Source organism: Gossypium hirsutum, chromosome D05 (assembly GCF_007990345.1).
Source record: "Gossypium hirsutum isolate 1008001.06 chromosome D05, Gossypium_hirsutum_v2.1, whole genome shotgun sequence".
NCBI lineage: Eukaryota > Viridiplantae > Streptophyta > Magnoliopsida > Malvales > Malvaceae > Gossypium > Gossypium hirsutum.
The window spans coordinates 30,591,074-30,618,888 of record NC_053441.1 but is presented as its reverse complement, the minus strand read 5'-3'; the positions used below and the strand labels follow the sequence as shown (position 1 = coordinate 30,618,888).

The window sequence follows — 27,815 nt, the reverse complement described above, 5'->3', positions numbered from 1 at the left end:
GTGGTTCTCAAGTAAACCAAGTTGATGTACAGTGGAGAGTTAAAATAAGTTGTTTCAACTATTGAAATATCAACTAGAAAAGGCTTAAAGAAGGAAAAAAGTCAAGCTGACAAACACAAGTCTTAAAAATAATTTCAAAGTGGTGATATCATTTACTTGAAGTTATAGCTTTATAGGCAAAATTCTTTTGTAAACAAGCAGTACCAAGAGTTGTCTCCTAAGTATTTTGAACCATACAAGGTTATTGATAAGGTAGGAGTTGTTTCTTATAAACTAGTTATCTGTTAGATTTCACTTACATCTAGCCTTTCATGTTTCTAAACTAAAATGAATGATTATGGCTCAGCATAGCATTGGATCTCAATTTCCTATTCTTGGCTCTATACCTGGGTTGAAACCATTTAAGGTGTCAGATAGGATGATGGTTAAATGATAAGTGCGTAAATTCCTAATTATTTGAGATATTTCTCCTATTTAATCATGTTATTTAAGTTATTAATTATATTATTTAACTTATATTTTATGTATTATTGATTAGGTGAATAATTAGAGAAAAGTGAACTTAAAGTTTACTTTTGACAAGTTTTTGCGGGTTAGACTTTCAACACAATACTGTTTTAGTATTTTATTTCATAACTTGAGCTACAGAACTCCGTTTTAGGCCTATAATATACCATTTTGAAGGTAATCGAAAGATCTATCCAAAGTAGTTTCATGACTCAAGCCCAAAAAATGTCAAGAAGTTGTCTAAAAATGACCTAGAAGTTTGACACAAAAATCTACCAAAATTTTGTTTTATTTAATTAATTACGCTTTTTCATTTTCTCCCATATGTGAGTTTTACCGTATAAATAGACAATATTAGGTTAATACCTAGGGGAGAGCCACTCTTAGTATTACTATTTTGTGTTTTCTTTATTTTATGGATTATTAAACTATTTTTCTAGTCAAAGAAACTTCAAAGTTTGATTCAAATAGTTTGTGAGATCTATTTGTTCTTAATCTTTACTTTGTTCTTTGGTATTTGCATGTATTTTATTTTAATTACAAATATTTAGGTTTGTTGAATATAGAGCTCGTATTTGATAACTTAAAATATTTTCCTTGTCAATTAGAAATGTTAAATCCATAATTGTTTAATTGATTCAATTACTTGTGGCAAATAGCATGGTTGTGTATGTTGAAGTATGCAATTTATGTTGTGTTGACATGCGATCTAACTTAATAAACCTCATGTGTTTGTTGGTTAGAATTAGGTCTTTCAAGTTATTAATGCTATTGGTAAGCTAAATTATTAGCGCTAAGTTATAGGGTTGTTTATTGATAAGAGATAATTTCGACGAGCTACCTCTTAATTGTGAACGAGGTAAGAAGAGATTGATTGCTAGGTGCTAATACGGAAACTATAACAAATTTATTAAGCAACACTAAAAATTATCTTTGCATTGATGATCAAACTTTTAGATCAAAACAGAGATTTTACTTTTGACTAGAACTTCGTCATTTTAATTTTTCATCAACTTTTAATTATTGCTTTCTTGTTAAGTTTTAAATGTAAAATTTTAAAGATCCCGTCATTTTTATTGTGTTTATCTTTATTTAAGAAATAAAATAATCATCAATCTTCCTATCTACAAATGGAGATTTAATTATATGAGATTTCAGGCGGAGAATAGATCAACAACCCAAGTCCTTGGAATAATTCCTTCCGAGTTTGAGTTACAAAAAAGCCTTGAGGTCAAGCCTGTTTGAAGGAAGATTGGTAGTATTTGTTAGAATTAGTTTACATTTCAAATCCTGATATAAATTGTTATTATATTACAACAGTAGGTGAAGCATGGATGAATATACTTGTTTCTTAATTTGTATAGTAAAACTCAAATAAAACTGATGAAGATTACACATGTTCAACATATACACTACAATCTCAAGGCCCCATACCACTATCAAATATTACAAGATTCATTAAGTAATCGAAGTCAAACTAAAACTCTCTTATTTGTCCTTTTCCTTTTGAAACCAGAAAAGCAAAACGGGTGACATTGAGCTTCGTTGTATTTCCACAAAGTGACCATTAGTGATCATGATGATGAGGTTGTGAAAGTTTTTGATATTCTACATTTAAATTCATCATTTTACTTTTATTTTTAGGTTGAAATTTACCGAACAATATATTGATATATTTTATAATTAAATATGATTATATAATTTCTTTTATACTGATATGATTGCATAATGAAATATTTCTATTCAATTACTGTCAGATGGCACTTCCTAAAGTCATCCATTTAAAATATAGCTGAAGTTACTAGAATATTTTTTCTTGAATTCCATAAATAAATTATTAACATGATTAATGATTATAGTAAACCATCCATTTTATTTTACAGTTTTAAGCAAGTATCTATAAATGCTCAACTTTCTGCTGTTTTAGCTAATGGAATAAGTTGTTGGTATTTGAAATGCATGAGAAATTGTGCTTTGGTTTCCTATATATTCTAAGCCTCCAAACGCATTGCTATATGAACAAAGGTCTCTGGAATTCTTGGCTTCACAACTTTACCAAAGGTATGTATGTGCATTTAATTAACATAGATGTTATTTCATTTCCCTCCTTTCTTCTTATCAATATAATTCTATTTCTATCAGAACATTTAATTGAGATAGATGTTGTTTCCTTCTACTCCTTTTTTCTTTAGATTTGTAATTTTAATTAATAAATTTATGTATCTAATATGCAGGATAGAGCCTCGGTCTAATAAATTTATCAATATAATTCTATTTATCACGAATAATGTAACATTTCTATCCAAATCATCTATCCAAATAAAGTTATTAAACCTTATTAATAACTTTAATTATTTTTATATTTAGCATATTTATACATACGTGACTAAAATATATTTTCCTATGCATACAACATATATTTTTATTAACTTAAAATTAAGATATAAATAAATATCAACAATATTTTGAAAATATCAATAAATTCAAATTAATATATTAAAAAATAATATGCTCATCAATACTATAATTTATATATTAATTCAACATTATTGATTTGATTAAACTAGAGATGGTAAAATTTAAACCGTCCAATGGAATTTCAATCTGATATGTTTTAAATGGAGTAATTTATTTTTGAAAAGTCGGTGTGGGGCGGGATGGGTAGATTTTTTTTTTTGTTGGGCAATGGGTATGAAACGATTATAATAATTACTTCCTCTGCCCCACTCCAATTTTTTAAATTACCATTTAGACACATCCATTAGCTAAAATAGCTAAAGTAATTATTTGATATATCATCTATGGAATATTTTAGATTCTACAGATAGATTGAGAGTGGGACAAGTATTACATTTATTTATATATTAAATTTTTAGTATACCTTATAAAATATTTGACACACCTTAAACATGCTTGTGAAGTCATGATATATAAAATAATTTTCTTTATTCTAATTGAGAAAACCCTCTCTCCCATCCCTTACTTTCGAGAGCCTCTTACTTCTAGGAGGCTAACCAACTAATTAATTAATTATGACGTTTTTTTTTCAAATTATAATTAAATATATATTTATAAGTTGAATCTAACATGCGGCCTATTGGTCAAGTGTTATTTTTTCTAAAAAGAATTTAGGTTGAAATCACAGTTGTAAAAAATATATATAATTATAAGTTTAATTAATATAATTATAAATATAAATAATACATATCTAAATAATTATTATCAAAATTAATCATTATAAAACATAATTGGATTGATAATCGAAATAATATTTGAACTTAGGCCAAATAAATCTAAATAAGACATGTACATGTTCATCTTCTCTAAGAATAGTTTAGGTTTAAATTTAAACTTGTTATACCCTTCACCTCAGCATGACCTATGGTAAAACATAAGGCAACTTGCAAACGACCCTTTGCTGGGAGTGATCTGCATACAACCTTCCACTAGGAATCGTCTGTAATGACCCTTCATGTAGGAGTTATGACGACCCGTAGATAACCTCTTACACATCTTGTCCGAACCAGCTTGGAAAGAGCCCTCTACACACCTTTTGCGAGGACCATTAAGGCATAACAACCTTGTACAACCTTAAGAACAAGAGTGTCAAACCAAGATCACACAATACATTATATGGCAACAACTGACCTATAATGGTCATACCACCTAGCTAACCCACGATCATGTAAACCCCCCACACTGTTGACTACATGACACTACATGACAAGGGGTGACTCCCAACATAAACCTTGGTACACGAGAAACCAAACATCAGCTCATTTTCTCCTGAGAAACCCTAAATGACAACCTTAACTATCTCCTTCTCCTCCTCCTTTCCTTAGCTCCAACTCTCCAATTATCACAGCTGAACTGGCATTCTTTTTCACCACCCCTTGTTGTTATTGATTTATTGTATCAACAAAACTAAAAACCAACCCCTTATATTTAAATATGATGAAATTCCAACTCAAAAGTTTAAAACTTCTTTAAATGTTTTCTTTTTGGTGTCTTTTTGGGCTACGTTTCGACGCAAGTAGGTAGCTTTTCCGCAACATGACCTCATTGTACCTAGCTAGAGAATAGAAATCAAAATGTTAATGGGAGTGATTCTGAAAATGCCCCTTTTTTTCTTTACTTTTTGTCTAAAATTTTGATTAATTATTTAACGCACAACTATTTTCCACTTATAGTGCAGCTAATAGTAACCCTAAAAATCTAAATTATTTTTAATTCAATATAATAAATGATTCTTTGATATATCGACTAATAATCATACAAATATTATTATCTATACCATATATTAAGTACTTGATGTGTTAATATCAACAGTCAATCGAACATCAACTCAGTTGGATAATAACAAAATATCATTATTTTATAAAATAAATTATGTTATTTTTAGAGTCTTTTTATCGTTTTATATAAAAAATAATATATACACACAATAATATTTAAACTCAAGCCTATATGGTTTTTAGATTTTGTACCTAATTATTCGACCAAAAAATTATTTGTTATTTATATTAATCGTTTATAAAGTTATTTATTACCATGGTGTGCCGTAATTTAGTATAATTAATATTAGTTAATTAAAATAAAATAATTTTTATTGAACTTTGGCTCAGTTTACAATATTATCATTGCAATTTGAAAGTGCGTTTTTTTCCTCCAATTTAAGAGTTGGAAGAGATTATCGCCAAATGCAGGCATTATAAAAATAAACAAATAAATAAATAATTCTATTTAATAAAATACTATTTTATATATTTTTGTTATCATTTTTATAATTTTTCAGTTATTTATCATTGAAATTTGGGAAAAAAATATAGAAATTTAATAATTTCGAATCAGTTTATTAATTTCATGCCTATCTTATAATTTAAAACTTTAATTTTATATAATTGATTATCTAGTCATTAGAACACATATCTTAGCTTTAAACCCATTTCGTTGTTTCCTAGTTGCGCAGCAATTTCTTAGAAGAAAACTATAAATTGTCAAAGATTTGAGTTTTCGAAGTTGCGATAATGATCTGTTTGGGCTGCTTAGAGAATTGAGAGATCATATAAATTTATTCTCCATTTTCAGGCAAAAAAAGTAAAGAGAGGTAATAATATAGGCCAATGGGATTTCTAAATATCTTCATTGTAGCACTGATGCCAGTTCTTAAGGTAATATTGATGACTGGGATTGGCTTCTTCATTGCTTTGGATCGCATAAAGCTCTTGGGGCCTGAAGCAAACCACCATTTGAACAATGTAAATTACATTTAAATCAACCCTTTCTTCTTTATTTCTTCTATTCATTTACTTACTAATTCATATTTTACTCTCTTTGTAGATTGTATTCTATGTGTTAAGTCCTGCAATTGCCGTCTCCAGCTTAGCTGAATCGATCACTTTCCAAAGTTTCATTACATTGTTAGTTCCATTCCTTTCCATACCTTGTTGAGATTGTTCTTTTGTCTTTCCTTAAATTACTTGGTCCATGGATATACAGATATCAGGGGTTTTGATTTCTTCTCCCCAGCAAGATGCATCTTAAAACACATTGGAGATCACAACTTATATATCTGATAGATGTATGGTAAATTTTATAGAGTAAGGAGTTCATTTTTGGCTTCACAGGTGGTTCATGCCATTGAATATTCTGCTCACATTCGTCTTCGGTTCAATACTGGCTTGGCTTCTCATCAAAATCACTAAAACTCCTAAACATTTTCGGGGCATTGTCATTGGTTGCTGTTCTGCCGGTACATTTGTTATTGATAACTATAGATTGTTATAGATTTCTCGCTTTTTATGGATTAATGGATTTAAAGTGAATGTTTATACGCTTATTATCTAAATTTGTTATCTCGAATAGTAATAATCGGATTTAATGTGAATAATAGATGAATTTAAATTTTAAGATAATTATGTAGTTTCAAAGTGAAATATCTGTTTTCAAATTTTTTATTTATGTTTTGGTTATTAAATTGTCCTTTAATATTGAACAGGAAATCTAGGGAATCTGCCTTTGATTATGGTTCCAGCAGTGTGCGAGGAGCCAAATAATCCATTTGGAGATCCATCTGTTTGTTCCTTACTTGCTAGGCCATATGCTTCACTATCTTTAGCGGTATAGATATCTGATTATTTTTCGATATCCATTTTTAAGTTGTTTTTCTTTATATATTATATGAGAGTTTGAGATAGATAGAGAGATAGGTGTTTATGTTATATAATAAATTGGGGTTGAATTATACAGATGGGAGGGATATTAATATGGTCATACGTGTTTGGTATGATGCGGCTGTATACAAATGAAGGCACTGGAAATGAGACCCCTTCTGAAACAGTTGCAGTGAGTTCCACTGAATTAGCTGTTCTTCCTTCAACCAATGCCCATACCATTTCAATGCATCCTACCCCTTCCGATGCCAAAATCATAAAGGTGTATTATCTTTGCTCCCTTTTTCATCTAATTTTTTAGCTTTAATTCTGATTTTCATTATTTTTTGTTTATATAAATGAAAACCTTCAAAAATTGAAACGAGATTTCACTGACTCATTAACACCTCTACCATACTATTTTACTTACACGATTGAAGTACTAGCTAAGTGTCTCATGAAGATTTCGGAATATAGATGTCAGCTTGGAAGAAAATAATGCAGCAGATGAAGATCATTTCCAAAAAGGTTGACCTAAAGAAAGTATTTGCACCTACAGCAGTAGCTGCGGTATGCCACAAATTAAATCCGAAAATTCATATATTTTAAGTATAATGATCATATTTAATCTATAATATATTTATATAACTTTCATTTCAATACATTAATGGTTCATGTTTTATATATAAATATGTTTTTATATTACAACTTAATTATTTTTGGATTTGTTAAACAGATTGTTGGGTTTATTATCGGGATAGTGTCTCCAATCCGAAAACTAGTGATTGGAAACAGAGCTCCACTTCGTGTAATTGACAGCACTGCATATATGTTCGGGTATGAATCCTTTGTTCCACATCCTATATATTGATTTCATTGTTTTTAATAATAAAAATGATGATGTTAAATGCAGGGAGGCAGCAATTCCATGTATGACCTTGATAATGGGAGCAAACCTTTTGAGAGGTTACTGTTTTCTCTTTATTTTTCTTACAACAAGAGTTTATTCATTATCAATCAACTGATATCTGTAAAATGGTGGGTGTTGGTGCAGGTCTAAAAGGATCGGAGGTGAGTCGCAGTGTGATAATAGGGATAATAGCAGTGAGGAGCATATTGTTGCCGGCGTTGGGGATCGGTGTGGTTATGGCTGCTCGCAATTGGGGGTTGATTGCATCAGAGAATAAGTTATATCAATTCGTTCTTATGCTTCAATTTGCTGTTCCACCTGCAATGGCAGTAGGTAATGACAATGATATACGATTTATACACACATATATATATATATGTGGATGCTAATTGGGTAGTGTAACGAACACATTGGCAGGTACCATGACACAATTTTTTCAGCTGGGTCAATGTGAAACATCAGTGATAATGCTTTGGACTTATGTAGTAGCAGCACTCTCCCTCACACTTTGGTCTACCTTCTTCATGTGGATTCTGGCTTAACTAGTATTTGTTAGCACAAAAAAAAGGAAAAAGGGTTAACTTTCCTAAATGGGGTAGAATATTTCTAGCTTTGTGTATGTCAAGGTTTTGATGTATAGGATATTAGAAGTTGGATGTTAACTAAATTTGATGTAGTGTTGGAACCATTTATTTTCGGAATATTTTACGGAAATTGAAGAGTTTTGATCATATTCATATATATATAGCTTATATTTTGTTGTTCATTTTTTAAGATTTAACAAGTTCAACAGTAGACCAAAATTTGGCCTCTCATTTTATTTTTCTATTAAAAAATAAATCAATTTTAAATATAAAATATTTATTTATTATATAAATTCACAAATAAAAATAACTGTTTACACATATGAAATATACTCATAAATTATATAAAAATATTTTTATTATTTCTTATTTCTTACCTTTAAATAATTTAAAGTTTAAATGGTAAAAAAAATAACTTTTATTCAACCTCATTCATCTATCAATAGGTGCATATTGTTTTGTCTATATAATCGGGCAAAATAAATCAATGCAATTATTATATATCGAAATTTTTACTAGTGTAAAAAAAAGAGTTTGGTGTTGATTTATTAATGAAACAGTGCGCAACAAGTTGCTAGACTTAATTATGGGTTGTGCAATTCGTCCAGGCCTGAAGCTTATTTGAAAAGTGGGAAGATTTAGATAAAAATATAGACTCGAAAAATAGGATTTGACAACAAACAAGACTTATTTCCTAAATGTGTTAGCCTCAAGCTAAATTTTTTTGCTCGGGCCCGGCCCAACTTGAATCACACGCCTATATGTTTTTCCTTTTTGTATTTTCAATTGGTTGGGAAATAATTATTTTAATATTTGTAATGTATTTGATGTATTACATTTTTAGAAAAAAATTATAATTTTTTTTAAAAATGTATTACAGTCAAGTCAGACCTAGAAAACAGATCTAAAATTTTGCATCGACTCAGCCCAACCCATGATTAGATCTAACAGCAAGTGATACAACTAGAACTCTAAAATCAAATTGACTATCTTGGTTTTAATTCATTCTAACACCCAAATTGATTTTTTAAAGCCAAAATTCATAATTTTAAGGCATAATAATTTACTTAGCCCTCTAATTTTATATAAAAAAATCATTTTAGCTATTCATTTAAATTTTTTTATTTTTTTTAGACATTAAATTTATATTTTTTGTCAAATCACGTCAAAATAAATAAAAAAATTAATACTTTTAACTTATTGACGTTGCATATATATGAATTACTACGTGGATTACACATAATTTATTTATTATTCAAACAAAATGAAATTTACTATCATGCATTGTAACACCCAAATTGACTTTTTTTCTCAGCCAAAATCATAGTTTTATTAATGAAAAAAAAGGATGTGAAGCTTGTGATATTAAGAGAAGCAGAGCAGACACAATGAAGTCTACTGAAAAACATAGGTAATGTATAAACACCCTGTAAGAGCTGAATGATTACGAAGAGATCAAATGCCGCAAACAACACTTTAATCTATATATATATTGTTGCGGAAAGGATCGATTCGAGAACTCCGATATGACTACAAGTAAATTGACCGGAACGAAAAATAAAGTGAACACAAGGATTTACGTGGTTCGGCTTTAATGCCTACGTCCACGGGCAGAGGCGAAAAGAAATTTCACTATAACAAGATGAAGATTACAAGTGTTTTACACTCAAGACACAACCCGAGAACCTCACAACTCTCAACCCCTATAGAAAACCCGAAAGCTAAAATCCTAGCTTTCAAAGAACAAGCTTTGCTCTCTCTTGGTTTGGGATGATGAATATGGCTAATGAACCTCTCTATTTATAAGAGAGTTCAAGGACATAATTGTCCAAAACTTTGGCAAAGATTTGTGGTTGAAAATGGACACCAACAACCATCCACTAATCCACTACCACCAACAACCCACTACCAACAACAACAATCCACTACCAATTTTAAGCCATTTCTTAACAAATCTCCACCTTGGCTTGAAATTTACCAAGCTGAACATCATAGTGAATTCCTCGAACTGGATCACCTCTTCCAAACGCCTCTCTGGCGCTAATCAATCCCGAATACCTATCAAGTCCAAGCAATGCTTGAACTTATATGCAGGGATCACCTTAGTTAACATATCTGCAGGATTCTTCTCGGTAGCAACCTTGCTGATAACAATGTCACCTTGCGTAACATGTTCCCGAACAAAATGATATCTGACATCAATGTGTTTGGTCCGTTCATGAAACATCTGATTTTTAGTCAGATGTATGGCACTCTGGCTATCGCAAAATACAACAGTGAAATCCTGTTGTAAACCCAAACTGCTTACTAGACCTTTCATCCACAATGCTTCTTTCACTGCTTCTGCTAACGCCATATATTCCGCCTCAGTCGTAGATAAGGCTACGGTAGACTGTAACACAGCTTTCCAACAAATGGCTCCTCCAGAATAAGTGAAAACATAACCCGTCAGAGATCTTCTTTTGTCCAGATCTCCAGCATAATCAGAGTCCACATAGCCCGTGACACTGCTAGTGCAGTCACTCTGATCATATACCAAGCATAAATCTGCAGAACCTCTCAAGTACCTGAGAATCCATTTCACGGCCTGCCAGTGTTCCTTGCCAGGACAACTCATGTATCTGCTGACCACACTAACTGCATGTGAAATGTCTGGACGAGTGCAAACCATTGCATACATCACGCTTCCAACTGCACTCGAGTATGGAATGTGAGACATTTGCTGCTTTTCTTCATCAGATTGTGGTGACAACTCTGCAGAGAGTTTGAAATGTGGTGCCAACGGAGTACTCACAGTTTTCGCTTTATCCATGCCGAAGCGTTGAAGAACCTTTTCAATGTAGTTCTTCTGCGACACACGAAGCTTGCCCGCCTTGCGATCTCTGTGAATATCCATGCCCAAAATTTTCTTGGCAGCACCCAGATCCTTCATCTCGAACTCACCACTCAACTGCGACTTTAACTTGTTGATTTCCGACATGTTTTTGGAAGCAATTAACATGTCATCAACATACAGCAACAAATAAATGTGCGAACCATCTGAGAGCTTCCGATGATAGACACAAGCATCATAGTCACATCTTGTGTAACCATGCTGAATCATGAAGCTATCAAACCGCTTGTACCACTGCCTTGGGGATTGTTTCAATCCATATAAAGACTTCTTTAATAGACAGACATGGTCTTCTTTACCAGGAACTGTAAAACCCTCTGGTTGACGCATGTAGATTGTTTCCTCGAGCTCACCATGCAAGAACGCCGTTTTTACGTCAAGCTGCTCAAGTTCTAGATCAGACTTGGCCACCATGGCAAGTAATACACGAATGGAAGAATGCTTTACGACTGGGGAGAAAACTTCATTGTAGTCAATCCCCTCTTTCTGAGTGAAGCCTTTAGCAACCAATCGTGCCTTGAATCTAGTTGCTTCAACCCCTAGGATGCCTTCCTTTTTCTTGAAGACCCATTTGCAACCAACTATCTTCTGGTTACTTGGCGGCTTAACCAACTCCCAAGTATGGTTCTTGTGAAGAGATTCTATCTCCTCACTCATAGCAATTGCCCACTGTGCCGACTCATCACACGTGACAGCCTCATTATAACTGGAAGGTTCTATACCAATGGACTCCGCCACACTGAGCGCGAAAGACACCAGATTAGCGTAACGCGGATTTGGTTTGATTTGTCTCTTCGTTCTTCCAGTGGCAATGCTATATGGTTTTTCTTGAGGTGACTCATCTTCATCGGAATCTTGCACCTCAACTTGATCATCCTGGACTGAAGTACCTTCCGTAGGAATTGGAGCGTCCACCTGACACTCCACCTGCTTCTCAACACCGTGATCTCCCATTCTATCTGACTCCTCCTTTTCCCGGGAATTTGTGGTGGATCGAAGCATGGATGACTCATCAAAAGTCACATCTCTGCTGATGATGAACTTGGACGAAACCGGATCAGGACACCACAACCTGTATCCTTTCACCCCTTGGCCGTATCCAAGAAATATGCATTTCTTCGCCCTCGGTTTGAGTTTTCCCTCATTTACATGAGCATACGCAGGGCAGCCAAACACTCTTAAACCAGAGTAATCAGCAGGAGAACCAAACCATACTTCCTCAGGAGTCTTCAGCTCAATAGCTGTTGACGGAGATCTGTTAACCAAATAACAAGCAGTATTAACAGCTTCAGCCCAAAATTCTTCACCGAGCCCAGCATTTGATCGCATGCAACGAGCTCGCTCCAAGAGAGTTCTATTCATGCGTTCTGCAACTCCATTTTGTTGTGGTGTTCGACGAACAGTGCGGTGTCTCACTATTCCTTCATTTTTGCAGAACTCATTGAATTCACCTGAGCAAAACTCCAAGCCATTATCCGTCCGGAATCGCTTGATCTTCTTTCCTGTTTGATTTTCGATCAAAGCTTTAAATTGCTTGAAGTTGATGAGAACCTCATACTTGCTCTTCAGAAAATACACCCAAACCTTTCTCGAGTAATCATCGATAAAGGTAAGCAGATATCTGTAACCACCTTTAGAAATTGTCGGAGAAGGCCCCCAAAGGTCAGAATGGAAGTAATCCACTGTGCCTTTTGTCTTGTGAATCCCAGTGCTGAACTTTACCCGAGTCTGCTTACCGAAGACGCAGTGCTCACAGAAATTCAACTTTCCTGTACACTGCCCAGACAATAATCCTCGTTTGCTTAGCACCGATAAGCCTCTCTCGCTCATATGCCCGAGCCGCATATGCCATAACTTCGTGGTGTCAGAATCTAGATCATCTGATGATGACACTCCCGCAACACTTGTAACCGAGGAACCATCGAGGAAGTAAAGGCCCCGCTCCAAATTACCACGTATCACAGTCAAAGCACCCGAGAATACCTTGAGAACTCCACCTTCAGCAGAGTACCGAAAGCCTTTCTTGTCCAACGTACTCAAAGAGATCAAATTTTTCTTCATTTCTGGAATGTGCCGAACATCAGTTAGAGTTCTAACAATACCGTCAAACATCTTTATACGAACTGTGCCAATCCCCATGACTTGACATGCGTGGTCATTTCCCATTAGTACTGAACCAGAATGCTTCTCGTATGTTGAGAATGCATCTTTCGAAGTACTTATATGAAATGTAGCTCCCGTATCAAGAATCCATCTCCCACCAGCGTAAGAGTCGGATACTGCAAGAACGATCTCGGCATCACTTGAAGAATCTGCATCAGCTACATTCGCACGATCATTTTGTTGCTCCTGTGATTCTGATTTCTCCTTCCTTTTCGGACAATCTACCTTCATGTGCCCGTACTTCTTACAGTAGTAGCACTGTATTCTCTTCTTGGACTGCGATCTAGGATGGCTTTTACTTGAACTTCCACCCTTTGCCTTGGATCTTCCTCGAGCAACCAAGCCTTCGCCTTCATTGTTTTCGACCACCTTACCAGTGATTTTCTTCCTCAACTCACTGGAACTTAAGGCATTTTTCACCTCCTCTAGAGTCAGGTCATCACGACCGTACATCATTGTATCAACAAAATTCTCATACGAGGGAGGCAAAGAACACAAAACAATTATTGCTTGGTCCTCATCATCGATTTTGTTATCGATATTATTCAAATCCATGATAATGGAATTGAATTTATCCAGGTGCTGGGAAACAGGTGTACCTTCCTCCATCTTCAGGGCATAGAGTCTTTGCTTGAGGTAGAGCCGGTTCGTCAATGACTTCGTCATGTACTTGCTCTCTAACCGGAGCCACAAACCGGACGCGGTTTTCTCATCCGCTACTTCTCGTAGCACTTCATCTCCTAGACATAGCAGAATAGCACTATGTGCTCTTTCTAGCATGTCATCCTTTTGCTCTTCCGAAAGCGTGCTTGGTAATTTATCTTTACCAGACAATGCTTTTAGCAATCCTTGTTGAACCAGCACTGCCCGCATCTTGATGCGCCATAAACTGAAACTATTTTTCCCGGTAAATTTCTCGACATCATACTTAGTCGATGAAACACTTGTAGCCATAATTTGGAACCTTTGAATGAATGATAATATTTTCTTCCTGATGTGAAAGATCAGACAAAGCTGCAGTCACAGGGCAATTCAGAAAATATTATCACTCCTTCAACTACGCTCTGATACCAATTTGTTGCGGAAAGGATCGATTCGAGAACTCCGATATGACTACAAGTAAATTGACCGGAACGAAAAATAAAGTGAACACAAGGATTTACGTGGTTCGGCTTTAATGCCTACGTCCACGGGCAGAGGCGAAAAGAAATTTCACTATAACAAGATGAAGATTACAAGTGTTTTACACTCAAGACACAACCCGAGAACCTCACAACTCTCAACCCCTATAGAAAACCCGAAAGCTAAAATCCTAGCTTTCAAAGAACAAGCTTTGCTCTCTCTTGGTTTGGGATGATGAATATGGCTAATGAACCTCTCTATTTATAAGAGAGTTCAAGGACATAATTGTCCAAAACTTTGGCAAAGATTTGTGGTTGAAAATGGACACCAACAACCATCCACTAATCCACTACCACCAACAACCCACTACCAACAACAACAATCCACTACCAATTTTAAGCCATTTCTTAACATATATATATATATATATGTTGTGAGTAAAAGGGCTGGGGTTGGGATTATCATAAATATAGTAAAAGAAAAAAGAAATGTGGTACCTTCCTGAAGACCAGGAGTTTCAGTGTCAGGAGGGAAAATTAGAGAGACATGAAGGTTATCAGAAATGAGCTCCTGTTGCAATGCTTCTGCTAGCCCTCGCAGCCCAACTTTTGTTGCTTAAATGCCTACCTATTTTTTTACCCCAAAAAAAGAAAATCAATCAAGGAAACTATAATTTATAGCAATTTATTACAACAATGAATAACTCATACTTTAATACAATAATGTTACCATTACTACAACCTCCAATTTATATATCAAATTATATATATATTAATCTGAAATTGCTAAAATAAAACTAAAATAAACTTCAAACTAATGTATAGACATGCCCGAGTTAGGTGCCTTGGACATGGCATTTCTTACTATTTTTCTTTTCTTTTTTGTCATAGTCTGAGTAACTTAATTACAAACGCATATAGATATAATTGGTTAAATAACTAAATTCCTTCTAAAATTAAAAAAAATTAATTTAGGTTTTTTTTTAAGAACAATTATAATTTTAACTTTTTTTTAAGAATTAATAATTTAATTTAAGCTTTAAACAAAACTTCTAGCTTACCTCCTAATGTCCTTGTATTCTTTTTATAAACTATAAATTCTATTATTTTATAGAAAATGTGTTTTATATCTCTCAAACAAAATTGGAGCAATTTTTCCTTTGTCAAATTTGAAAATAAACAATTAAGGATAATTTATAATTTTGATTTGTATAATAACAAATTTAACCCTCGAAGTTTATATATTTTGTCAAATTAATTTTGATTCTAAATAATTCAACAAATTTAGTCTCAATATTTACACATTTACACAAATGTTACAGGCTAATTTTGTTAAATCAAGACAAGTCGACAAAATGTGTACACATTAAAGATTAAATTTTTATTATACCAATTAAAATATGCACAATTAATGAAAAACATTAATATTATAATTAATTATCTTTAATTTATTAATTGAATTAATATAGCTAATTCCATATCACTAATTTTTTTCTAATTGGCAATACTAAAGTCAATCTGCCATTTTATAACAATAAATAAATAATAAATTTTATTTAAATTTAATTATACGATCTATACATATTAATATAAAAAAATTAATGCTTTATAATTTTATAAATAGTATAAAGTAAGAAAAAAAATGGAGATATGAGTAGACAAGAGTGATGAACCTACTTGACCGACTTGTGATGAGACAAGAGCAATGGCAGCTGGCGCGCCATCTTTCCTTTACTTCATCAATGGCAAAACCGCTTTGATAACGTTAAAGCTCCCCATCAATTTCACATCTATTATCAACTTTATCTCATCCAGTCCCTGCTTCTCCAATGCTTGCGGTACAAATACTCCCTGGTTAACCACCAGCACGTCAATGGGCCCAGATTCCACCACTGCTCCTTCCACGGCGTCGTATTCGCGGACGTCGGCAGCGAAGATTGCTACGTCGACGCCGTGGGCTCCTCCAGTTTATGGAGGGAGCGAGACAGGAGAGAGACACGAGCTCCTTCTGACACGGCTTTTTGAGCCAAGGCCAAGCCGATGCCACTCGAACCGCTGGTTATGAACAGGTGACGGTTTTTTATTGGTATGGTGACCGGACGATGAAGTATAGGAGGAGGAGCAGGAAAGGTGCAAGGGGGAGAGTGAAGAGGAACATAGACGGTTGTGATGGGAAAATGGACGGTGGTGATTAAAAGGGAGTGTTCAAATATGAAAGTTGCTCTACACCCAAATTTATAGACGTCAATATGGATGAAGCTTGAGTACGGTTGATAAATAATTATTTATCTGATATAGTTTTGTCTTTTTTTTTATTTAGATTTTTAGATAACTTGAATTGTGTAATTTATATTTGAGTTAAACTAAAATTTTTAATTTTTTTTCTTATTTAAGTTTATTCGAATAACTCGAACTAATTAATTTAAAATTAATTTTTTTATCAAATTTTTCGAATCGAATCTTGCCTAACCTTTCATACCACAAAAAAATATATGTGTTTCTAATAAGTAAATTTCAATATCTTAATATTTATTAAGGTAATAGTTGTCATATTTAGTCCACAATATGTAATTAAAAAAGATAAAAGTGGAAAATTATCATGATTAATTATTACATTATTAGCTCTTAAGAAATATAGCAAATATTTGGAGTGTTTCAAATATATTTATCACGCGTTTAGTTTGCTAAATATAATATTTCAAAATAAGAGTATTGTCAACATTCTAGCTATTTTGTAATTTTATATTTGTAATCTCTTATAACTCATTTCTTAAGTTATTTTAGATGATGGACATAATCTTAAATTTTGAATTAATTTGTCTTTTGTTTTTATTATGTTAATCAATTTAGGGTTTTTTTTCTTAAATGTGCTTTTAGATAATCTTACATTTTATAATAAGGACAATTTGGTAAAATGCGCTTCTAAATAATCTTACATTCTAGCCAAATGAACCAAACAAAGTAATCTCACATTCCACCTATAATCTTACATTCTTGTAATCCTATTACTAAGCATAATCTAAGATTTACTGAACCAAACGGACCCTAAATTCAATAGAATTTACTAATTACAGTATTTATCAAAAAAATAATATATTTATAATTATAAGCAATTACACCTAAATTCAATTATTGAGTACCCTTCAAAACTCACATTTAATGTCAATATACAATAATATTATCACTCCAATAGTAGCATCTTATTGTAAATTCTTGAAGATTTTAATTTGCTATTTATTTGTTTCTTTAAAAGAAATTTTTGAAAGGGAAATCTATTAATTCATTCCGTGAATGAGACCATAAAATTCGGGAGGGGGGAAGGAAACAACAAACACCCGTCGTAGGCGGTGAAGAACAAGCTCCATTAACACAATAAAGGTTTTAACCTCAGCATCAATAGATCATTATGACGCACTGACAATTAGTTTTGTCACAACTCAAACATGACATATTTGAAGTGATTGCAAGCACTTAATACGACAAGGAAGTCAACATCAAATGGTCCAAAGTGACAGATAAAAATCGTCAAGAGAATTGAACATCCACCAAACTGGAGATGACGATGACAAAACCATCCCTAAAATTATTTGCAAAAGCAAGACTACATGCATTAACAAAACTAAAAAACATGCTAACAAAAACTTCAAAAAGTTAAGACTTGTTAAACAATGGAAAACAAACAAAAAATTATATATAAAACTTAAGATAACACAGGTTCAAACCGACTCATGAAATCATTTATTATTCTGAAATACTCTCAAAATGAAAACAAATTAAAAAGCAGACGAAAAGCCACCTACATTCTAAGAGAAACTACTGGTAGCTAATAGAGCTTTAGCGACGACAAGCACTGCCATTTGTCCATTACAACTTGTGAATATAGCAAAGAGACCCACAAAATATATTTGCAAACTAAAAAGAGAGAAGGCACATTGAGAGAATGAGGGAAAGAAAGAAAAAGAGGGTTAGTGGGATGAAAGGAGAAAAAGGCAAGCAATAGCCAACCTAGAGGCTAACACCGCCGCAGGGCAAAACAAAAGTGAAGAAGTAAACGGCTTGGAGAAAAAAAAACCTTGAAAATTTTAATTTGCTATTTACTTGCATTGATTATTATAAATCTATACTTATTATAAAACTTCTAACTAAGTTGGTGTGTTTGGTTAATCCTTTTGGTACCAACTTAGCTGAAAAAACAAAAATACCTTCACTTTACAAAACAAATTATATTATTTTAAGGGTATTTTATCATTTTATATCTTTTATTTTGAAAAAATGTGCACAATAGGATTTGAATTCATGTGTCTTTAATTTTTCACAATTATACTTTACCATTAAACTAAAGCCTATTTTATGAGAAATTATTTTATGGATCCTACCCACCACATCATTTATGGTCACTTTTCAATTATTTAATAACATTTCAACAATTTTTTTCATGTCATTGTTACATAATTTTGGTATTTTTTTTACCATGAACTCAAAACCTAAATCTTGAACCTCAAATCATAAACCATAAACATTGAATTTTGAACTCAAGGTTCAATGTTTAGGATTTATGGTTCATGGTTTGAAGTTTTGGGATTGAGGTTTATGGTTTGGGGCTCAAATTGGGGGCTAATATTTTAGGGTTTAGGGGTCAAAGTTCAAGGTAAAAAAAATTATCAAAATCATGTATTAATGACATGGAAAAAAATGTTGAAATGTCATTAAATAATTGAAAATGGATCATGGATGGTGTGATGAGAAGGGTCCATAAAATAATTTATCCTCTTTTATTATTTATATTATTTTTTATAAATATATTTGTTAAATAAATTTAGTAATATATAAAGATTTTTTATTATAATAATAAATATTTGAATGATTTGCAAAATGTGGTAGGTAAAAAGAAGAATTAAGATTAATTTACCATTGAGGTTGAAAAGTATTTTTTAAAAATGTGGTGAAAAAGAGTTTTTGAAAAGTTTGATGGCGTTTGCCACTTATAATGGCCCAAATCTGTACAGCCCACACAAAAACAAACAAAAACAAATAAATAAAAATAATAAAGGTCCATTTACAAGCCCAAAACCCTAAATATCGAATCTGCTAACCTAAAAACCTTAAAAGCTCAAAGCCTAAAACCTAAAAACTAAATAAGGAACCCTAGCCACCTCTAAGACCTCACCAGCCGCCACCGCTCCTCTCCACGTCAATAGGCACGTCGCCTAAGGTTTGCCCCTGCCATCATTTCACCTGAAATGGCAAAGGCACATCTCCCCACCATAATTGACCGAAAAGTCTTTGCCATCGTCGTGAAATACCTGCAAAAAAAAAGAAAGCAGAAGACAAAGAAGAGAACAGAAAAGAAACAAAAATAAATATTATAGTTTGGCTATAAAAGCCACAGCCATCACAGGTAACGTTTGGATAGAAAAAATCGAATACAAAAAAAAAAGAACAACAAAGTTAAAAAGAAAATACGAAGGTAGTCCTATTTTGTTTTTCTTTTTCTTTCTTCTTGTTTTGAAAAATATAAGAAAAATAAAACAAAAAGTTTAAATTTTTTTACCTGTTCATCTTCCACCACCGTTGACGGCTTCATCGGAGAAGAGGAGCCAAAAGGTTTCTTGATTTCCAGTCGAGTTTTAACTAGATTCCAGAGGATCTAACCCTAGATCCACAATCTACACAAAAAAGGGATAAAAAAGGCCTATTTTGGGGAACTCCGACCACCGAAGGACCGGTGGCCACGGCAGAGACCCATCGTCCCATGGCAGGACATAGGGGTGTCTTTGAGAGAAAAAAACAAGAGAAAAGAAAATTTTTAACAAGGTTTAAAATGTTTTTTTGTTCTGATTTTTTTTATTTATATAGAGCCCTATATGACGTCGTTTTGGGTTTGACCTTCAAACGCCCAAAATGGCGTCGTTTTGACGCGGCCCACCCGAAATATGGGAGGGTTCGGGTAAAAATATAGGCCCAAAATATAGGTTTGGACAAAAAATGAGGCCCGTTTAAAAAATGGGTCGGGCCTTGGGCACCACTTTTTTGGCCCGGGTCCGGCCCAAATATATAATATATTTTTTATTTTTTTATTTCTTTAATTTAAAATATTTTTAAAATACTTTTTTTATTTTTATTTTTAAAATAAATTTTTGGTGTTTATTAAAAAAATGGGCCGGGCCGGGCTCGGGCTTAGGAATTTTTCTTGGGCTGGGCCTGGACAAAATTTTAGGTCCATATTTCAGGTCGGCTCGGCACGGGCATAGGATGCGGGTCGAATTTTTTCTAGGCCCGGCCCGGCCCATGATCACCTCTATTTTGACGCTTAGCTTGACAACCCGACCCGAACTCCTTTAGATCTGCTTGTTTTTGAAGGAATGGGTTATTTGCTATTTCAGTCGTTTTGCTTTTTAGCATGTTTTAAATTAATCCTGCGCATTTTTATTTTATTTCATTTTTACCTCGTTATTTTGATTCATTTGCGGTTTGGTCCTTTGACCTATTGTCAACCCAAGAGAATGACATGGATTGGATTAATTGCTCTCTAAGCCCCAAACTTTTATATTTCATTTTAATTTAATCATTTATATTCTATTTCCTTGTAATTTAGGCGCTAAATTTTGTTATATTGTCAATTTAGTCATTTACTTCCCTTTTTCTTATTTTTTTCACAATTTATGCTTTAAGTTCTGTTTAAATTTCAATTTAATCCCTTATTTATTTAATTTTGCCTCTTTATTTACTTTTTTTATTATTTTATCCACTAAAATTTTATTGTGGTTTCAATTTAATCTTTTTTTATTTAATCTTGCCCTTTTTATTTATTTAATTTTCAGCATTTTTAATTCCTTATTTATATTTTATCCTTTAATTTACATAACTTGCATTTTTATCCTTAAGTTTCTTAATCATCTCATTTTAGTTCATTTTTTTCTTAATGTTAATGTTATTGTTAAATGATTATTTTTACTAATTAATATTTTATTTTTTCATCACTAATATTACACAACCATGATCATAGCATTATCATACTTTTTTTTATTTTACCATTTTTTGTCATTACTAATGTTCCACTTATTATTTTACTATTATTTTCATTATTAAATAGTATCATTAATCGGCTAAAAATTATTCCAACTACCCCTTGTTATTATTTTGTTATCATTTTTTTTGACCACGTAAGCTATTCTATACTATTTTTTTCATTTCCATATTATGCAACATGTTTAAATATTTGTTTATTTTTGTACCATCATTTGAATAAATTAATTGCATATTGCATTAAATGTTATATTCATTTTTACTCGATGCATAAAAAAGAATTTTTTTAAAACTGAGGCAATGTTCTTTGTTTAGGGATTCGAAAAATAGTGCCCAAACTTACGGGGTAAAACTTTCTTCCTGAACCAAGATAAACGAGCATCCTTTTAAAATTCAAAATATATAAGACTTAGGTAATAATCAAATAATGAGAATCCTTATTTTCAAGGATTCGAGATATCATGCCCTAACTTACGAGACATGATCATTTTCTCGATTGACTAGAAATAAGAAGGCTCTTTCCATAAAATTCAATTTAGTTTGCAATCATGCAAGAAGGGGATCGTATTTTAAATTTTATTTGAATTTTCAATTCTCGACACTAAGACATCAAGTAATCAATTAGGTGCCAATTTTGGGTGTTATGAGGGCGCTAGCCTTTCCTCGTACGTAGTTGACTTCCAAACTCATTTCCTAAATTTTGTAGACCAAAAATTATCGTTTTAATAAATCTAACATTTTATTAAAATAACCAAGTTTTGAGGTGATCCAAACACATAAATAAAAAATATTGTTGGTGACTCCATTTTCATTTTAAAATAAAAAGTCAATCGCCAAGAGGTTTCAACACCACTGTTTAAGGAATTAAAATATTAATTTTAGACATGATATTGTAAAGTAAAATATTTAATGAGGGGATAAAAAATAACTTCATAGAAAAACACTTCTCCAAAAGTCAGAAGCTAAAAATTTTAAATTTTTAGCTTGATTAAGAGCCGAATTTAAAATCAAGGTCTAATTAAAAAAAAGTACTTATTTATCAATTTTCTTTATTTAAAATCAAGATTTGAGTTAAAAAAAATACTTTTTTTTAAACAAAGTGTTACTATATTGGTTAATAATAGAAATTGATTGAAAAAATACGGGAATCTAAAACGAAATAGCGCAAAATGAAATGACAGGAAAATCATAGGAGTTGAGGTGGCAAAAGCGACATTGGAAGTGCGAAAATCAAGGCTCTTCCACATCTCTATTTTGTGGAAGGAATTGAGGTATGTGAGTGAGTGAGGACGACACCTCTAATCAACCTCAAAATTGGAAGTTAGATCTATATGTATAAATTTGATTATATTTATTGGTATTTCTATTTTGGTTAAAAATAATAAAATTTAAAACCCGGAGTTTAATAAATACATATATATTTTGATAAATACTCCATTTCAAAATAAATCTATCTATAGGAGATGGTAGGAAGAGAGTAAAATATTAAATGCGTCAATAGAGAATGTATATGTGAACCAATTTCCAATCCCAAATCAAAATAAAAGCCACATGAAAACCGTTGACCAAAGGGTGAGGGAGAATGCTGCTACAACATATGTCCATAGCATTATTATTGAACTTTCACTTTGACCCATCTGAAATAGCTGTGTCATTGTGCCTGTGCCATTATCATAAATCGAAATGTATTATCTTCGGTAGTTGATTAAAAACAGTAAGATTTTGCAGACATTTTTGATGGTTTAAGCAAAACAATTGATGTAGCATATGGTTATCATACATACCTACAGCCATGGCAGGCGGAAGGGCATACTGAAGCATTAGAACAAACTGGAACAAGGCGTCTGTTCCAACCAAGCCCAAATGCTGTGCAGCTTTAACAACGCCAATGCCCAAGAGAGGCATGAATACGTTCCTCACAGCTATTATCCCTATAATGATTGAAGGACGAATATCTGATCTTGTTAAACCTGCAAATCAAGCTTAAAATTATAAATTGATCTAACCTGTAATGCAATACATAAATTTTAATTTAATTTTCACATATGAATCACCTTTTAGAAGATTTGCTCCCACCAGCAAGGTCATACATGCAACTGTTGGGTCCCTGTGTGCATAAGGTTTTTGGTTTTAGTCCATCACATTTTCTAATTAATAGATTCTGAACTATATATCTTTTAATCGAATATCACAATTTATGTATGAACCCACACGCAGTTACAAAATATGAGAAGCAAAATACATACCCAAGCAAATTTATAGAAGTCTCGATAACACGAAGAGGAGCATCGGCACCAATTAGTATTTGTCGGATTGGTGAGACTGTCCCGATGAAAAATCCAACCATCTGAGGGCCAAAATGATGCAAATGAGAGGCGATTCTCAGTTATTGGTAAAGGCTAATGAGCAATATTGGCTCTATAATATAAATATTTGAAGACTATATATAGAATGTAAGCATGTTGGCATACTCCTGCAATTGCTGATGGTGCAAACACTTCCTTCAGGTTAATCTTCTTCATGGTCATAGTTATGCATTGAAATCTCTTCCTCAAAGCTGAACTCTGATAATAATAAAAAGTACTTATATCATAATCATTTAAAGAACTAAACGAAAAGTTTGAATATCGTAATCACGTTGCAGCCGCTACTTTAATCGTTGAATGATCCATAAAATAATATTAGAGAAAGGAAAAGGATGAGGTCACCTTTTCTTGTGTTTCAAAATTGCCGTGAGGCTGTTGTTGTACTGAATATTCATCTGAAGCAGCAACCCAATCCTTTGATGGTAGTAAAGGTTCTCGGCAAGTTTCCAAATCTGATTCCGAGTTGGAATTCTTTTGAGAAGAGTTGATGTTGATGGTTAACCCAGCTTCCTTGTAGTTGTTTGCGTATGAACGCATAATGCCATACACATATGACCATATAAAGATGGCTCCTGTCTGTAGGTGACAGAATTATACAACATTCAAACCCAAATCCGTAAAACATAAGATGAATTTGATGAAGGAAAGATTGTTGTAAGACAGTGATAAGTTGATACCGCCATAGACAGTGAAGCATAGGCCTGGGCATTTGAAAAACAAGTGGATGATTCTCCAAATGGATTATTTGATTCCTCACAGACTGATGGAACTATAATGAGTGGCAAATTTCCCAAATTCCCTATTCATACATTCAATTTATAAATTAATAATTATATCGCAACAGTTATACATTAAAAAAAAAAATTTAAGGGAGGAGAAATTACCAGCAGAACAACAACCGATGACCATGCCTTGGAGGTGTTTAGGAGTTCTAGTGATTTTTATAAGAAGCCAAGCAAGTGCTGACCCAATCATGAATGTGAGCAAAATATTCACCGGCATGAACCACCTACAAAATTAATTGACTCAATAAATCAAATTACTAAAGATTTATTAGTTTAGTATATTGAATATGTAATAGTTTAAATAAAACTCAATTGTGTAACTTTGGATATGAAAATACCAGTAGGGGAAACTTACAATGTCACTAAGCTTTCATAGGTTGTGGTTTGAGCCAAGTTGGTTGCCACAAGTGCAGGGCCAAACACATAGAATACGATCTGTCAGCCGAAAAGAGAGATGAAAATATTAAGAACACAACTGAACATACCAGTAAAACCTAGGCTGAGTAAAATAGCATAAACTCACTTTGTTCAAATGGTTTCTGGCGTCTGGTCCCAACAGATTGACACGATCTAAAGCAAGAAACAAGCCAACTCCGGTAATGAAAAGCACTTTTATAACCGGAATCAGTGCCACAAGGAGTAGATCAAGGAATCCCATTAGCCTATACTCACACCTGAACTTCAACTTGATTATTCCACCTGTACATCCAATAAACAATCAATATTCAAAGTCCTAAAAGACTTGATTTAACAACTTCCAACTATCGTCAATGCCACTGATATTGCATTCACACAACAAAGAATCAGATGATTAATTCACACTTTTCAACAAAAACGTAACTCTCCTGCACAAAATCTATGCATATACATGGACAGGCAATTTATTTAATTTTATACTTGAAAAAAAATAAAGCTTCGGAAATTAGTGATTCCAAAGATATAGCAGGCGATAAGTTTGATAGATGTTGATCGTAATGGTATTAGAAATATAATGCAATTAAAATTGTGAGAAAGGATTATTTATAATAAATACGTCCCTCGTATTAAGTTTCAGGCCTAAAATTATTATAAATTGACCACTCACACTGTCTTTTACTTTTACCCACTCATGATTTCACCTGTATTTTCCAAATCATGACCAAGTCTTCTCTTTTTATTATAGATCAGCATCCAAAGCCATTGTTTTTACAGATTAAAATAGATTTTTTGGGAAATCAATTTCGTGGTAAAGATTTCAATAAATAATGAAACCACTAGGCTTGGAAGAACACATTCCCTTATTAATAAGTCAATGAAACTCCACCCGAAAGAATACATTCCCTTAGTCTAATTCAAGAATTTGGAGAATACTGCCTATTTGATTAAAAAAACATTAACGAATATGCTCATACTTTAAGATATAGAATTAAATAAGCGCATGTGAATGAGACTACAAATGCAACAATCACATGACTCTTGAATTTTATATATAGATAACTTTAAGTTCTTCATTGGGGTCATAGGCATGCAAGTTTATTTCATGGATGTAGACCCACATAACCAAAATATTCACGAAATGGGTTATGAAAAGGAGTGCAAGTGAAGAGAGGGAATTTGTACCCAACTAGATGGAGACCCTAGGTGGCCCTTAATTAATACTTGGACTGTCACTGGCCCCACTCCTTTTATTTTTATCAAGTGTTCTTCTTTTTAATTATCACTTTCCTGCTTCATTTGCATTCTTGAAGCAGCCTCCGCCGCCGCTGCAACTTATCCGACGCCGATGGAGACTGAGATGATAAGTCCTGCTAAACCGGATGTTCTCCTTCTCTCGTCTTTCGGGTCAAAGGAATGGTTGGGAAAGGTCTAAGGTTGGATGATAATGGGAGGTGGATGGGTTAATAGAATAGTGGAGGGTTTTGTAATGGAGATGAGGGAGGGTTGTGACAATACTAGTTATAAAGGGAGATTGGGAGATCTGGCAGAGGAGCTGGTAAGCCTGTGCTGTCGGGCTATATGGTGGCTAGCCACTAGGAAAGCAGTGTTCTTTTTGGTTAAATTAATCATAATGGCTTCCTAAATAAACCATTTTAAAACACCACTTCGTAATATTTTTAAAAGTTTGGGTTCTTTTTTTGTATTTAAATTAATATTACTAAACATTTTTATAAATTTAAAACTAATGGCCAAACTTAAAAGGTTTTTATCTAAAATTCAACAAGAAATAGAAATTATTCAAATAATCAAACCGGCCTAATTTTAATGTAATCAAATATCAAATAATAATAACTATGCATCTCGATTCTCGAATCTTAATAAAAATTATACATTTTTTGGAGATACAAATAAAACCTATTTAAAAATATAATTTTTCTAGTAATCTTATTTTGAATGAAAATGCATGGTTGATTATGTATATATTTATAGTGTTAAATATTAATTTTAATTATTATAACACTAATTAAGTGATAATTAGCGTAAAATCATAAGTGTGTTTAATATGAATTCAAATTTTAATTAACTGATAATAACTATTACATTAATAATCAAAAGATTATTAATAAATAGATTTATAAAGTATAAATTAGGATATGCTGACGATTTGATATTATCATCTCACACATTTAATTTTTATTAATTATAAAAAATTAATTTTAACATTATTAATTATTATAATATTTAAAATCAAATAAAAAATTTGAGATAAATATGTCGTTTGAAATATTATAAGATAACTAAAATTTGTAACATGTTAGGTGAAATATGAAAAATGTTTTTAATGTTCTGCATCTGATATTCTAAGCATGTACATCGTAAATATGTATCTGATATCTGTTAGTATTGCATTTGCATTTGGGATGGGATATGATACATGGAGGAAGTGTAGGCAGTATAATAGCTTGTCATATTTATGATTCTATAACGGCGATAACTTGCTTAATGACCTGCTAGCCGTAAACATTTTGAAAAGTGTCATACCGACACTAAGTGGTGTGTAATGTTGGATGGGTATTTAATACCCTATATGGTGTGTAAAGATGGTCGGAGATAATGTGTAGCGGATGGGGGTAGGATTGTAAATTTGCATCTGATTATGATTCTGTATTAAATATAAGTTATGTATTTGCTCTGTTATGTTATAAAACTGAAATTGAATCTGTAATTTTGTTTCGTTAAAAGTTACACACTAAGTTATGAAAACCCACTTTTTGTTTGTCTGTCATTTTCAAGTAACCCTCAAACTTAGGCGGGTCGATGCGACGAGAGCTCGATTATAATCATATTTCAAGTAACACATGGACTACCACGTCATGAAAGTTAACAAATGT

The 27,815-nt window shown here is 32.7% G+C and overlaps 2 protein-coding genes and 1 pseudogene across 3 annotated transcripts; 1 reads left to right on the top strand and 2 right to left on the bottom strand.

Annotated features, from left to right (window-relative positions):
* Nucleotides 1-2,391: 2,391 nt before the first annotated feature.
* Nucleotides 2,392-8,300, top strand: LOC107904214 (protein PIN-LIKES 3). The gene is made up of 11 exons (XM_016830505.2): nucleotides 2,392-2,568; nucleotides 5,596-5,765; nucleotides 5,848-5,927; nucleotides 6,135-6,259; nucleotides 6,506-6,627; nucleotides 6,757-6,942; nucleotides 7,137-7,229; nucleotides 7,396-7,496; nucleotides 7,573-7,625; nucleotides 7,714-7,902; nucleotides 7,987-8,300. The coding sequence occupies exons 2-11, from the start codon at nucleotides 5,631-5,633 to the stop codon at nucleotides 8,109-8,111; spliced, it is 1,209 nt and encodes a 402-aa protein (XP_016685994.1). The 5' UTR covers nucleotides 2,392-2,568; nucleotides 5,596-5,630; the 3' UTR covers nucleotides 8,112-8,300.
* Nucleotides 8,301-9,548: 1,248 nt separating this feature from the next.
* On the bottom strand, nucleotides 9,549-17,695 carry LOC107902467 (3-dehydrosphinganine reductase TSC10A-like; annotated as a pseudogene).
* A 5,141-nt stretch (nucleotides 17,696-22,836) lies between these two features.
* On the bottom strand, nucleotides 22,837-26,538 carry LOC107904204 (protein PIN-LIKES 3). Of its 2 annotated transcripts, XM_016830491.2 has the most exons (11): nucleotides 26,107-26,538; nucleotides 25,031-25,206; nucleotides 24,863-24,942; nucleotides 24,607-24,731; nucleotides 24,400-24,521; nucleotides 24,065-24,298; nucleotides 23,828-23,920; nucleotides 23,603-23,703; nucleotides 23,411-23,463; nucleotides 23,141-23,326; nucleotides 22,837-23,016 (listed from the first exon to the last, which is right to left on the bottom strand). In XM_016830491.2, exons 2-11 carry the CDS (start codon nucleotides 25,163-25,165, stop codon nucleotides 22,892-22,894), a joined length of 1,254 nt encoding a protein of 417 aa, XP_016685980.1. In that variant the 5' UTR covers nucleotides 25,166-25,206; nucleotides 26,107-26,538; the 3' UTR covers nucleotides 22,837-22,891. The 2 variants fall into 2 exon arrangements, with proteins under 2 accessions (XP_016685980.1, XP_016685979.1); XM_016830490.2 differs by lacking the exon at nucleotides 26,107-26,538 and having other exon boundaries at nucleotides 25,031-25,497.
* Nucleotides 26,539-27,815: the final 1,277 nt, after the last annotated feature.